We start from the raw sequence: 12,113 nt of genomic DNA, 5'->3' as shown, positions 1-12,113 counted from the left end.
CAGGCCAGTTTCTGCCTACCGTATGAAGCATCTTGTAACACTGATGTTTTGCATGTTTTTCAGAATTGGCACCGCTGCTCTGGCAGTTCAGGTGGTGGGCAGCAACTGGCCCAAGCCCCACTACACTTTGCTGATCACAGGCCTGTGCCGGTTCCAGATTGTGCAGGTCTTAAAAGAGAAACCCTATCCCGTTGCTGAGGTGGAGCAGTTGGACCGTCTGGAGGAATTTCCCAACACCTGTAAATCGAGGGAAGAGCTAGGAGAACTCTCGGAACAGTTTTACAAGTATGCAGTACAGGTGAGTTGCTTTCATTCTTTTCTTAAAATCCTTTTCCCTCCAGTTTCTTTTGTGCTCTGAGATATGGTGACTGCATTGGATAGTGAAATTTTAGGACAATATGTTCAGATGATTTAACACTATAATATTTTAATTTCAAACTCCATAGGTTTAAAATTTAATAGTGTATCAATTTCAATTTGTTCGTATCTGGGTTTGTATCAGAATTATTGTAGGATATATTAGCCAACTCGTTGTAGAATTTTTTTTTTTTCTTTTTGGGTCACACTCGGCAACACACAGGGTTTACTCCTGGCTCTGCACTCAGGAATGACTCTTGGAGGTGCTCAGGGGACCATATGGGATGCTAGGAATTGAACCTGGGTCTGCCATGTGCAAGGCAAATGCCCTACCCGCTGTTTTATCGCTCCAGCCCCCCTTTGTAGAATTTTTGCAAAGAATATTTCTAGAACTTTCATCATGACTTTGGTGTGTGTAAGCCACCTAGTTATTAAACACATCTGATGTTAAAAATAGCCTCTACACGGAAGCTATTGTAAGAGGATAAGCATCAAATTGCTTGTTATACTGGTTCAGAAATCAGGTTGGGAGGGAGGAAGAAGACAGCTGGAATAGAGAAGGGATCACTAAGAAATTGATGGTTGGAGGAATAGGTCGGGATGGGAGATGTGTGCCAAAAGTAGATAAAGGAGCAAGCATGATAACCTCTCAGTTATCTCCATTGCAAACCATAGTGCCCAAAAGTAGAGAGAGAGTATGGGGAATATTGTTTGCCATGGAGGCAGTGGGAGGGTGGGAAAGTAGGGGTATACCGGGGATATTGGTGGTGGGGAATGTGCATTGGTGGAGGGGATGGGTGTTTGATCATTGTGTGATTGTAACCCAAACATGAAAGCTTGTAACTATCTCACGGTGATTCAATAATATTTAAATAAAGAAAGAAAGCCCTGATGGCCTGAGGTAGGGATGGAGAAGGGGACTTAATGACTCCATGGTGAGATATAGCGATTTTCACAAATTTCCTTTTACTGTAGTATTTTTTGATAATTTCACTAGATATTTAGTTATAACAAATAATATAAAATAAGTTATCTTATGCCTGCTGAGGGGGCAGGCGTGGGGGGTGGTTGGGAAAATGGGAACAGGGTAGAAGGAAAGTTGCTCTGATGGTGGGTGGGCAACTTTGTAAACCACAGTGTTTAAAGTAAAAAAAAAAAAAAAGAACAAGGTTCAGAATCTGTGTGTTTGTGTGTGTGTGTGTGTGTGTGTGTGTGTGTGCACGCACACGCGCACATAGCTGTATGTATAAAGAGAGAAAACAAATATTGCCAAATGTTAATAATTGGTGAGTTTAGGGTTTTTTATAGGAATTTTTTGTACTGTTGTAACTTTTCTATAAATTTAATTTTTAAAAGCCTTTTGGAGAGGAGGGGCAATGAAATATTTTAAAAAAGAAAAAAATGCCCAGACCATAAACCTATATTGAAGTCTAATTTTTTTTCAATTCGTACATAATGTAAGATGGGTGTCATTAAAAATGTTTTTTTCTCTTTTAGTTGGTTGAAATGTTAGACATGTCTGTCCCTGCAGTTGCTAAATTGAGACGTCTTTTAGACAGTCTACCAAGAGAAGCTTTACCTGATATTCTGACCTCCATTATCCGAACATCCAACAAAGAGAAGCTTCAGGTATTGTGCAGTATCTCTTCTTGAATGCTGTTTTTGCCCTGTCACTTTTTAATTTGAATATAGGTAGTAAATGTTGCCCCTCAAGTAAGAGATTTGAGACTCTCAGAAGGGATATAGTGCTTTTACCCTTAAATTGACTTTTAAAAGACAGTGTTTTACTGTTATCTGTATGCAACACTTTAATTTACATAGTCAGTGCTAGTTGTTATTCAGCTTATGGAAAAAGTTAAGCCAGAATAATAAAAAAATCACTGTTACTGTCATCCCATTGCTCATCGGTTTGCTCAAGCGGGCACCAGTAATGTCTCCATCGTGAGACTTGTTACTGTTTTTGGCATATTGAATATACCACGGTTAGCTTGCCAGGCTCTGCCTTGCAGGTGAGATAAATAAAAAAATAACATAAATAAATATTATTATGATCATTTTTGTTTGATTTAGCTCTAGGGTCACATCCAGTGATGCTCTGGGCCAATTTTCGGTGCTGTGTTTGGGAGTGACCCTGGGCATTACTCAGGGACCTATATATATAGTGTTGGGGATTTGAATCAGAGTTACTGGGATTCAAGACAAGCACTTTACCTACTGTACTATCCTCCAGTTCTGATCACTACTTTTTATTGATTTTTATATTTTGGTACTGAAAAGGTTTGTTGCTGTAACATTTGCTTGAAGTATGGGCTAATTTTAAGAGGAACAGAGAATATCTGGCCTGAGGATTGTACCAGGCCTGCAGAATCCTGTGGTCCGGCCCCCACATGATGGTACACATACACATGCCTCATGCCTCTCTTGATGTCTTAGCATGAGACATACCTCTCATGTCTTCCAGGATTGTGAGTCAATATTCAGATGGCCCTTGGCATAAAATGGGATCTTCACCCTTCACTTTAATATAATTTTTTCATGCTGCTTTTTTTTTTTTGCTTTTTGGGTCATACCTGGCAATGCACAGGGGTTACTCCTGGGTTTGCACTCAGGAATTACTCCTGGTGGTGCTCAGGGGACCATATGGGATGCTGGGAATCGAACCCGGGTCGGCCACGTGCAAGACAAACGCCCTATCTGCTGTGCTATTGCTCTAGCCCCAAGACATTTTAGCTTTTTTAAAATCTTTTCCTGAAGATCAGGATTCAAATTTTAGAGGAAGTGAACAGGAAAGAATCACAACCTATAAATTAAATTGTTTTCACCTTAAATAAGCTTTAAAGTGTTACATATATGGAAACATCTTTTACACTTAAAAAAGAAAAAGCACTTGAAGAATTAGCCAAGTGCAGAATATTAAAATTGTCTGACATTTAATCTCAAAAGTTTCCTTGCACACTTTCTTTTATAGTATTTTCAAAGCAAGCTTTATTGGATACTTATAAAACACTTACATTTCTATTGAAATGGTTGGTCGGTTTAGTACTTAAATCCAGCTACTATAAAAATAAGTCCGACTATTCAAAACAGGTTAGTATAAACATAAGAATTTTTTTACAACTGGTAGGAATAAAAGAGACTAGAACTAAAGAGAAACCTGATTTCCGGGACGTTAGCGCTTGTGTCTTATTGAGGGGACGGAGGGCATTAGTTAATCAAATGAAATACTTGGATATTGGCTATGAATGCTCCTACTCTGGTGGTGTGTTTCTCTACCCTTTTCTGATGAGTGCCTCCTGACCTTGTTTTTTTTCCTGGGCATCCCGTCCCACTTGTTGGCCCCTATTCCATGGGCCCCTCTTTACATGGTTTTTACCTGTTGGCTCCCATGGACCATCCTGGGGGTGACAAAGGGTGATATGTCACCTGGTGAGAAACTCTGTATGTAAAAATATAGCCTTTTAACTTACAGTTTATTTAGACCTAATATGCAATGAAGCGAGTCATTCCCAGAAAGAGGAAGTAAAGCAGCACGTTTGTTCTTACTATCTTGAAACAGCATTTTACTTATTATTTTTTTATATAAATGTAGGAGTCCTGCTATTCAGCCATTGATTAAGCTGATTGAAGTGGGCATGAACCCCACAGTGTTTTGTTTTTTTTTTAAATGGAAACTCAAAATACCTGTTTTCTTGTTAGGATTTTGATATTCATGCCAGACAACATTACTTATTCAGTTTAGTTAATTTAGCTGTTCGCTATAGTGTATCTGTGAGTACTGTTAGGAGTTTATGTTTTCTGTTAGCAGTTTCAGTTGAGACTGACTGCTTTGTGTTTCTGGGGGCAAAGGATTAACTCATGTTTCCTTAGATTTTAGATGCTGTGAGTCTTGAGGAGCGGTTTAAGATGACCATACCACTGCTTGTCAGACAGATTGAAGGCTTGAAATTGCTTCAGAAAACCAGAAAACACAAGCAAGATGATGACAAACGAGTAAATATTTCTCTAAGTAGTACATTGCTTTATGTTTCCATTTGTTTGTATCAATGTAAAATCCAAGGTTTGGTTTCTTAAGAAAAATGGGGGTGAAGGGGTGGTAAAAGTGGGGGAAACTACAAAGAAAAGAGTAAAGAAGATAAACGTTATTGTCTTCTTACCATTAAAGTGTTCAGGAGCCCTCCCTGTGGTGCTTGGTGGGACATTGTGGTGCCAGGGGTTGAACCCAGGACTCCTGCTTATGGTCCATTTTGAGCCATTGCTCCAAGGGGAGGGAGGGAGGGAGGGAGGGAGGGAGGGAGGGAGGGAGGGAGGGAGGGAGGGAGGGAGGGAGGGAGGGAGGGAGGGAGGGAGGAAGGAAGGAAGGAAGGAAGGAAGGAAGGAAGGAAGGAAGGAAGGAAGGAAGGAAGGAAGGAAGGAAGGAAGGAAGGAAGGAAGGAAGGAAATTAGTGCTGGGGATCTAATCCAGAGACTTCTGTAGCGGAATCCTCCCAGTACTTATACTTTCCAAAAAAAAGAATGTTTTCTCTATTTTTATTTTAGTAAGATATCTTACTAAACCATCACTTATTTTGGGGGGGGGGCTGGTTTGTTTGTTTTCAGTATACACTACATTAAAAAATAAAAACCAACTGTGCTGAAAGAAGGTAAAGTGATGTACATGGTACCTGTTCAGTAACAGTATTGCAAACCACAGTGCCTAAAAGAAGCAGGGAGGGAGAGAGAGACAGAGACAGAAAGACAGACAGAGAAACAGAAAAGAGAAAAGTACCTGCCACAGAGACAGACTGAGGGGGTCAGTGGTGTGGCGAGAGGGAAACTGCGGACATTGGGGGGGCTAGGGGGGGAATGTGCCCTGGTGAAGGGAGAGAGTGTTGGAACATTGTATGACTGAGACGCAGTCATGAGCAATTTTGTAACTGTGTATCTTATAGTGATTCAGTATAAAAGAAAAAAATATAGCAGATAACTGTGAGGAGTACATTTGAGCATGATTTTATAAAAGAAGTTTTATTGGGTTTGGGGCCATACCCTGTTGGCTCAGGGTCACTCTCAGGGATGGAATTTGGATTGGCTGCAAATGAAGGCAGTCCTTTAACTAGCTCTCTAGCCCTTGTCTTTTGTTTGTTTGTTTGTTTGTTTGTTTTTCACTGCAGTCATCAAAAACCTACTCCAGAGGTTTGGGAGATGGCGCAAGTGCTTCTAAAGCTCTCAGTTCGATCCCGAGTAGGGCACTGCTGGGCCCTGGCACAAAAACGTCAGGCCTGGGGGCTGAAGCGATAGCACAGCGTGTAGGGCGTTTGCCTTGCACTCGGCCGACCCGAGTTCGAATCCCAGCATCCCATATGGTCCCCTGAGCACTGCCAGGGGTAATTCCTGAGTGCAGAGCCAGGAGTAACCCCTGTGCATCACCAGGTGTGACCCAAAAAGCAAAAAAAAAAAGAGGAAAACGTCAGGCCTGCACTGGCAGTTGGGCAAGAGCAGCTCTGGGCACTGAGAATGGCTGGGGCTGAAACTCTAGTTGTTAAAAAGAACTATCCTGATGTGTCTCTGTGTGTTGTTCCACAATTTGGCATCTCTTTTTTTGTTTTTAACACATAAGTTTCAGTTTTTCCCTTTAGTCAAATTGTTAGTCTTTTCCTGAGGTGTAAACTGAAAGCCCACTGTCCTCCAGTGTTTTAGTTCAACTTCAGATTTTTAAAATGTATCTAACACTGTAACCCATGTACTCCATCTTTCCTCTGTTAATAATATGGAGACAGTGATTGTATTTTTTCAACCCAATAACTTTTGACCCAGTTGGCACTATCAAGTAATCTTTCTGTGCTCTGTTGATTTATAATATCCTCATTATCATACAGTTATGAAGATGATGGGATCTGTCTGAAGTCCTTTTTTTTTTTTCCCCTTGACTTTTGGGCCACATCTGACTGTGCAGTTGCAGCTCAGGGTTTAATCCTGGCTCAGCACTCAGGAGTCACTCCTGACAGGCCCAGCAGACTGGGTGCCAAAGATCAAACCTGGCTGGCTGTGTGCAGGCAAATACCTTACTCCCTGTATGATCTCTGCTCCCTTGAAGTTTCTGTTGGGCTGATTTACTGTTATGTGTGGACAGAGATAGGATTAGGAAAATATATTTGATGTGGACAGGAGTGAAAATGACAGTTCTCTGGAGGTTAATGAATATTAAATGAAAGACTAAGAATAGTGGCAGAGATTTGTGACAGAAATATGCTTTGATCAAAGAGAACAAGTTGTCGGGAAGAGCACCATGTAGGATGTCTCCCTGGTGAGACTGAAGAAGGAAGCAGTAAAGTAGGATGAGGAAATTGTTGAGAGAGAAAGGAGAAACCTAATTGCTGCTTCCTTTTCTAGGGCACCAGGCTAGTTAAACACACATCAGAAATCAAAATTATAGTGAGATCAGCTCATAGGTTGAGTAATTTATTTGATGCAGAAAGATAAAACAGCATACACCCTGCACTGGTAGACATGGAAAACCGCAGATTACTGTCAATGAGTATGGTCATTGCTTTGCCCGTTCTTCAGAATGACTGTAAGGGCAGCAGTGAATAATGGGGGAACAGGGGCCAGGCTTCAGTTATACTGATGACGTGGAAGAGGATATAGCCATGTCTCCAAAGCACAGACTCAGTCACTGAACTTCACGGTGTGCCTGTCAAGGTGGCGGGAAGGGCGGAGGGGGGAGTTGGGGGGTAGAGTATGGGAACACTGGTGGAGGGAAGTTGACACTGGCGGTAGAATTGATCCTGAAATATTAGAAATATCATATGCCTAAAGCTCAACTGTGAATGGCTTTGTTAATCACAGTGCTTTAATAAAAATTTTTTAAATTAGCTTTACAGGGCTGGAGAGATATTACCATGTGTATAAAAATAAAAAGAAAAAGAAAGGGCGCGCAGGCGGCGAGGCAGGCGAAGGAAGGAAGAAGGCCAAACTGGTTGCTCGATCGGTTTATTTCATGTCCATCTCCATTCTCCTCTGATTCTCCTCCTGCTTCTTTCTCCCCCATCCTACTTCATTCTCTCTCTCTCTCTCTGCCTCTCTCCCGGCTCTCGGTCTCTCTCTCGATCTGTGGATCTGGCCCCCATGGATCTGGCCCCGTGGATCTGGCCCTGTGGATCTGGCCCCGTGGATCTGGCCCCCAACCCACTCTTACAGCCTAGTTAAATCTCCACCGCATCAGGGGGTTGGGGCATACACATAGGTGTGGTCAGCAATAGGGTTAGGTTCTTTTCCCTCAGGGGATGCTTCTCCTAGGACTTACTTCTCTTTCAGCAGGAGGATCCACCCAAGGGCAGAGTCCCATGAATGTGTTTCTCTTCTCCTCAGCCAGCAAACATATAAGAATTCATAATATTAATATTAATTATTTTGTATGGACACAATAAGAGATGCATTAAAGCTTATAGAATTGCTCTCCTGGGGCCATCTCAATCTCAGACTACAGTGCTCAGGCCAGATCAGTCTTTCCTATCCCTGGCAGGGTCCCAGTCTCATAATTACTATTGGATCATGACAGCATTTGTCTATGATCAAGCTCTTAACTTATAGTTAAGAATTAGGCACTTTGGCCAGGCCCATCTCGATGCCAGGGTAGCACATAACTCACCGCTTGCCCTGGATCCTTCCCGTCCCACGTCGGGGACCCTACTTTGGGGTGCTAGGAACTGAGGGCAACTGAGGCTTAAGTGGAGAAAGCAGATGCCCAGAAGGGAATAATATTCGAGGCCAATTAAGTCTTAAGTTATAAAAACATAATATTGTCTTCTTGTATCTATACAAAAAAGACATAGCTTTAAAGTAAATTATTCAAAAGGCATAAAGAGGAGAGAAAGGCAATGTTATAATATTCAGTGTCCTAGAAAGTTCTGACCTTACCAATTAACAGAGTTTGATTAAGGGAAGAGCAGATAAACTGGTAGAATTGGTTACAGATAAACAAAGGAATGGGAGTGACTCGGGAGCACTTTGATGGGTGTGACTGATAAACCTAAGCTCCTAGTGGTAAGGGGAGAAAGGACAAACCAATGATATCCAACAACCATGGGTAGAGTACAGGGGCCCTCGCACTCGGTCGCCCCAGGTTCAATCCCTGGCAATTACCTTTTAGGAACCAGAGAATGTTTGGAGTTAACCTAAAATGGCCCCTCCTTTACCTATTTCCTAAGAGTTGGTAGATGCTTTTTTAGGCAGTGCTGCTGGAAAAACTGAGTTAAAAAGTGCATTTGTCTCAATGATAACATAATATGCTATGAAAAGCTCAACTTTTAAAAATTTCACTATTGGTTTATCCGTTGAAAAATACTTTCTCTGCTAGTGATTTATAAGAATAAAAATTAGTATTTAATCCTTGTTTTATAGGATCAATTTTCATTCTTTTTGGGGAGGGTTTGGGTTGCTTCCTGAGTGGTGTTCAGGAGACCCGGAGGTCCTGAGGGTGAGGGGATGGGATTTCCCACACTACTCCGGTGATTCTTAGGGGTCTCAAGGGTCACATCTTGTGGTACTTGGGGACTGTGTGATGCCGGAGATCAAACTGGGGTATACTATCTCTTTGGTCCAATTTTTATTTCTGTCTTAATCTGTTTATATTTGAGTACATTTAAAGACAGTATAATAGTGGCCAACCTGAGTTCTATTTCTCCGCCCCTCTCAGAGAGCCTGGCAAGCTACCAAGAGTATTGCACCCACACGGCAGAGCCTGGCAAGCTACCTGTGGCATATTCGATATGCCAAAAACAGTAACAACAAGTCTCACAATGGAGATTTACTGGTGCCCACTAGAGCAAATCGATGAATAATGGAATGACAGTGACAGTGACAGTGATAATAGCTTAAACAAATTCTTACTTTATTTTTTAATTTTATTTTTATAAAGTTGTTCATAATATTTGGTTACATTAAATAATTCAGACACCAATCCCAGCACCATTACACTTTCCCACCACCATATTTTGGATGTTTTCATCTCGAACCCCAAGCCCTGCCCCCAAAGCAGAATCAAAACAATTAATTTCTTATTGCTTGTTATGAATAATCTGCTAAAAATGATCCAAAAAAAGGTTTCTTAAAGTGTGTGAAGGTTGTTGTATTTCACCCAGGATCCATTAAGCCCTTCTATAAGAGTTTAGTGACATATTAGTAAAGGTTGAGCCTTGTGCGCTTATATCTATATCTGTACAAATATGTTTCCCCCTAAGGTTGGTTGCCTCCTACTTTAAACCCCATCACACGTAATGTGATACTCTTGGTATATTAGTGGTATAAAGTATGTGATGTCAAGGAAGACATTCACTCATGGGTGAGGCTCATCCGAGCGTGTGGAGACGTGCCATGATCCTGGCAGTGGTTGAGTTTTGGGGGTTTTCTTAGGGTATATGGACCCGAGTTAGTACAGGAGCCTTTTACGTGATTGCTTTCACTGATTCTGGGTCGATTTGATTCCTAGCACCACATAATCTTCAAGCACAACAAGGGTTCATGCCTGAGCTAGTCAGAACTAGCTCCTGAGCACAGCTATGTGTGGTCCCAAAACAAGAAAAAAACAAAGCAAAAAATGTTAGGTCTGTCTGTAAAAAAAGGCTTACTCAGCATCAGTCCACAGTGTAGGAGTACTTCATTTCTAACTATTTCAGCCATTTAACTTATCTTTCTTCTGCTTTAGGTTATAGCCATACGCCCTATTAGGAGGATCACGCACATCCCAGCTACTCTAGAAGATGAGGAAGAGGATGAAGATAATGATGACATTATCATGCTAGAGAAAAAAATACGAACATCCAGTATGCCAGAGCAGGCCCATAAAGTTTGCGTTAAAGAGATAAAAAGGTGAATTTTGACAGCATTCATTCATGAGTATTTTCATATTACCTTCTGATGTTGAAAATTGTTGTTCATGGGATCTGAAATCTGCTACTTGGGGCAACAAACTGAAATCTGAGTCATTTATTTTATGTTCTTTGATCTTTCTCATATTTGGTATGGTCACAGATCACTCTGTTCATCTTATCTTTTCATTGTTTAGTCTTTCATGACATTTCTAATTCTCAGGTTATTATTCTAATCTGTGGAATACTTTTCCCTTTTTCATTCTCACCCAGAATCTGACTCTTAGAACATTCTTTCTTAAATAAATTCTTTAGAAGAAATAAGTAATTTTAAAAAAATTTTTATTGAAAAGCCATGATTTACAAAGTTACTGATAATTGTATCTTGGGCATATAATAATTCAACACCAATCCCTCCACCAGTATCAACTTCCCTCCAGCAGTGTTAAAAGGAATAAATAATTTTATCTGAAAAGGAATTACATTGTTAATATGTATATTTTATTATATGTATGTATGTATATGGGCTGGAGCGATAGCACAGCGGAAGGGCGTTCGCCTTTCACACGGCCGACCCGTGTTCGATTCCTCCGCCCCTCTCGGAGAGCCTAGCAAGCTACCGAGAGTATCTCGCCCGCACTGCAGAGCCTGGCAAGCTACCCGTGGCGTATTGGATATGCCAAAAACAGTAAGTCTCACAATGAGAGACGTTACTGGTGCCCGCTCGAACAAATCGATGAGCAATGGGATGACAGTGATACAGTGATGTATGTGTACATTTGTATGTGTTTTCAGATTTTATCCTGAATGTGAACTGAAACCAAGGGAGGGGTTAAGGTACATCATATGGCACAATGATGTCATGTTTTGGGGGTTATTTGTGAATATCTTTATTTTAATTTTAGTTTTTAATTGAATCATTGTGGAACAGACCCTTACAAAGCTGTTCCTGGTTAGGTTTCAGTCATATAGTCTTTCAACATTCATCCCTCTATCTGTACATTTCCTAGCACCAGTGTCCCTAGGTTCCCTCCTGTTCCCCCCTCCCCTCCAGCCTGCTTAAAATATTCTTAATCCTGAGTTAATACTAATTTTGCTGATCTTTTTTCAAATGTTGGCTTCAGTAAGCTGTCATACAATCACTGTTGTAACCTGCCTTTTCATTGTCTTAAAGAATGGGCCATGCTTTGTTTAAACATACTGTTTGTTCCATTATTGTGTTCTTCACATGTCATTGATTTCTTCTTTGAATTTTAAACTCCAGGGGGCAGGGAATGTTTCTCTTTGTACCAGTGCAGGGAAAGATTGATGACAGAATAGTATATATAAGCTGGTTACATTTTCTATGCTATCTTATAGTGAAAGAGCAAACCAGTTTTTCCTTTAAATAATTGTACTATTAAAACTGTATTACATTTTCTTTCATTCGTGAATTTTATTTATTCATTTGTTTTGCATAAAGTTGTTCATAATGATTTGTTACATTCAATATTTAAACACCAATCCCACCACCACTGCACCTTCCCACCACAATAATTTCTAATTTTCCCAACTGCCCCTCAAGCCTTCCCCTATAATAATTTATTTTATGTTGCTGTTATAAATAATTTGCTAAAAATTATCAAAAAATGTTTCTTTAGAAGAAAGAGTGGAAAGATTTTTGTATCTCACCCTGGAGCCATTAAGTCCTTGTATAAGAGATTACTAACATATTACAGGTTAAGCCTTGTGTGTTTATATTTTGTTAATCAAGATTAGTTGCCTTCTACTTTAAATTCCATCCAGTGTGGTGTGCTACTCCTCGTTTTTCAGTGATGTGGAGTTGAAGATGGCATGTGGCTGTGAATGTGGTCACACGCACACTCCAGGAATTCAAAACTTTTGAATGGGGTGAGAGGATTCTGTTTGTGC

The 12,113-nt window shown here is 40.7% G+C and overlaps 1 protein-coding gene across 1 annotated transcript in view; it reads left to right on the top strand.

Moving 5' to 3' along the window:
- Positions 1–12,113, top strand: part of LONP2 (lon peptidase 2, peroxisomal) — a 100,037-nt gene that overhangs the window by 8,463 nt on the left and 79,461 nt on the right. The window contains exons 2-5 of the mRNA XM_004600685.2: positions 64–298; positions 1,855–1,986; positions 4,225–4,347; positions 10,040–10,203. Of these exons, the coding sequence (XP_004600742.1) occupies positions 64–298; positions 1,855–1,986; positions 4,225–4,347; positions 10,040–10,203 (654 nt within the window). The remainder of the gene's footprint in view (positions 1–63; positions 299–1,854; positions 1,987–4,224; positions 4,348–10,039; positions 10,204–12,113) is intronic.

Source organism: Sorex araneus, chromosome 8 (assembly GCF_027595985.1).
Source record: "Sorex araneus isolate mSorAra2 chromosome 8, mSorAra2.pri, whole genome shotgun sequence".
Lineage (NCBI taxonomy): Eukaryota > Metazoa > Chordata > Mammalia > Eulipotyphla > Soricidae > Sorex > Sorex araneus.
This window is presented reverse-complemented; position numbering and strand designations above follow the sequence as displayed.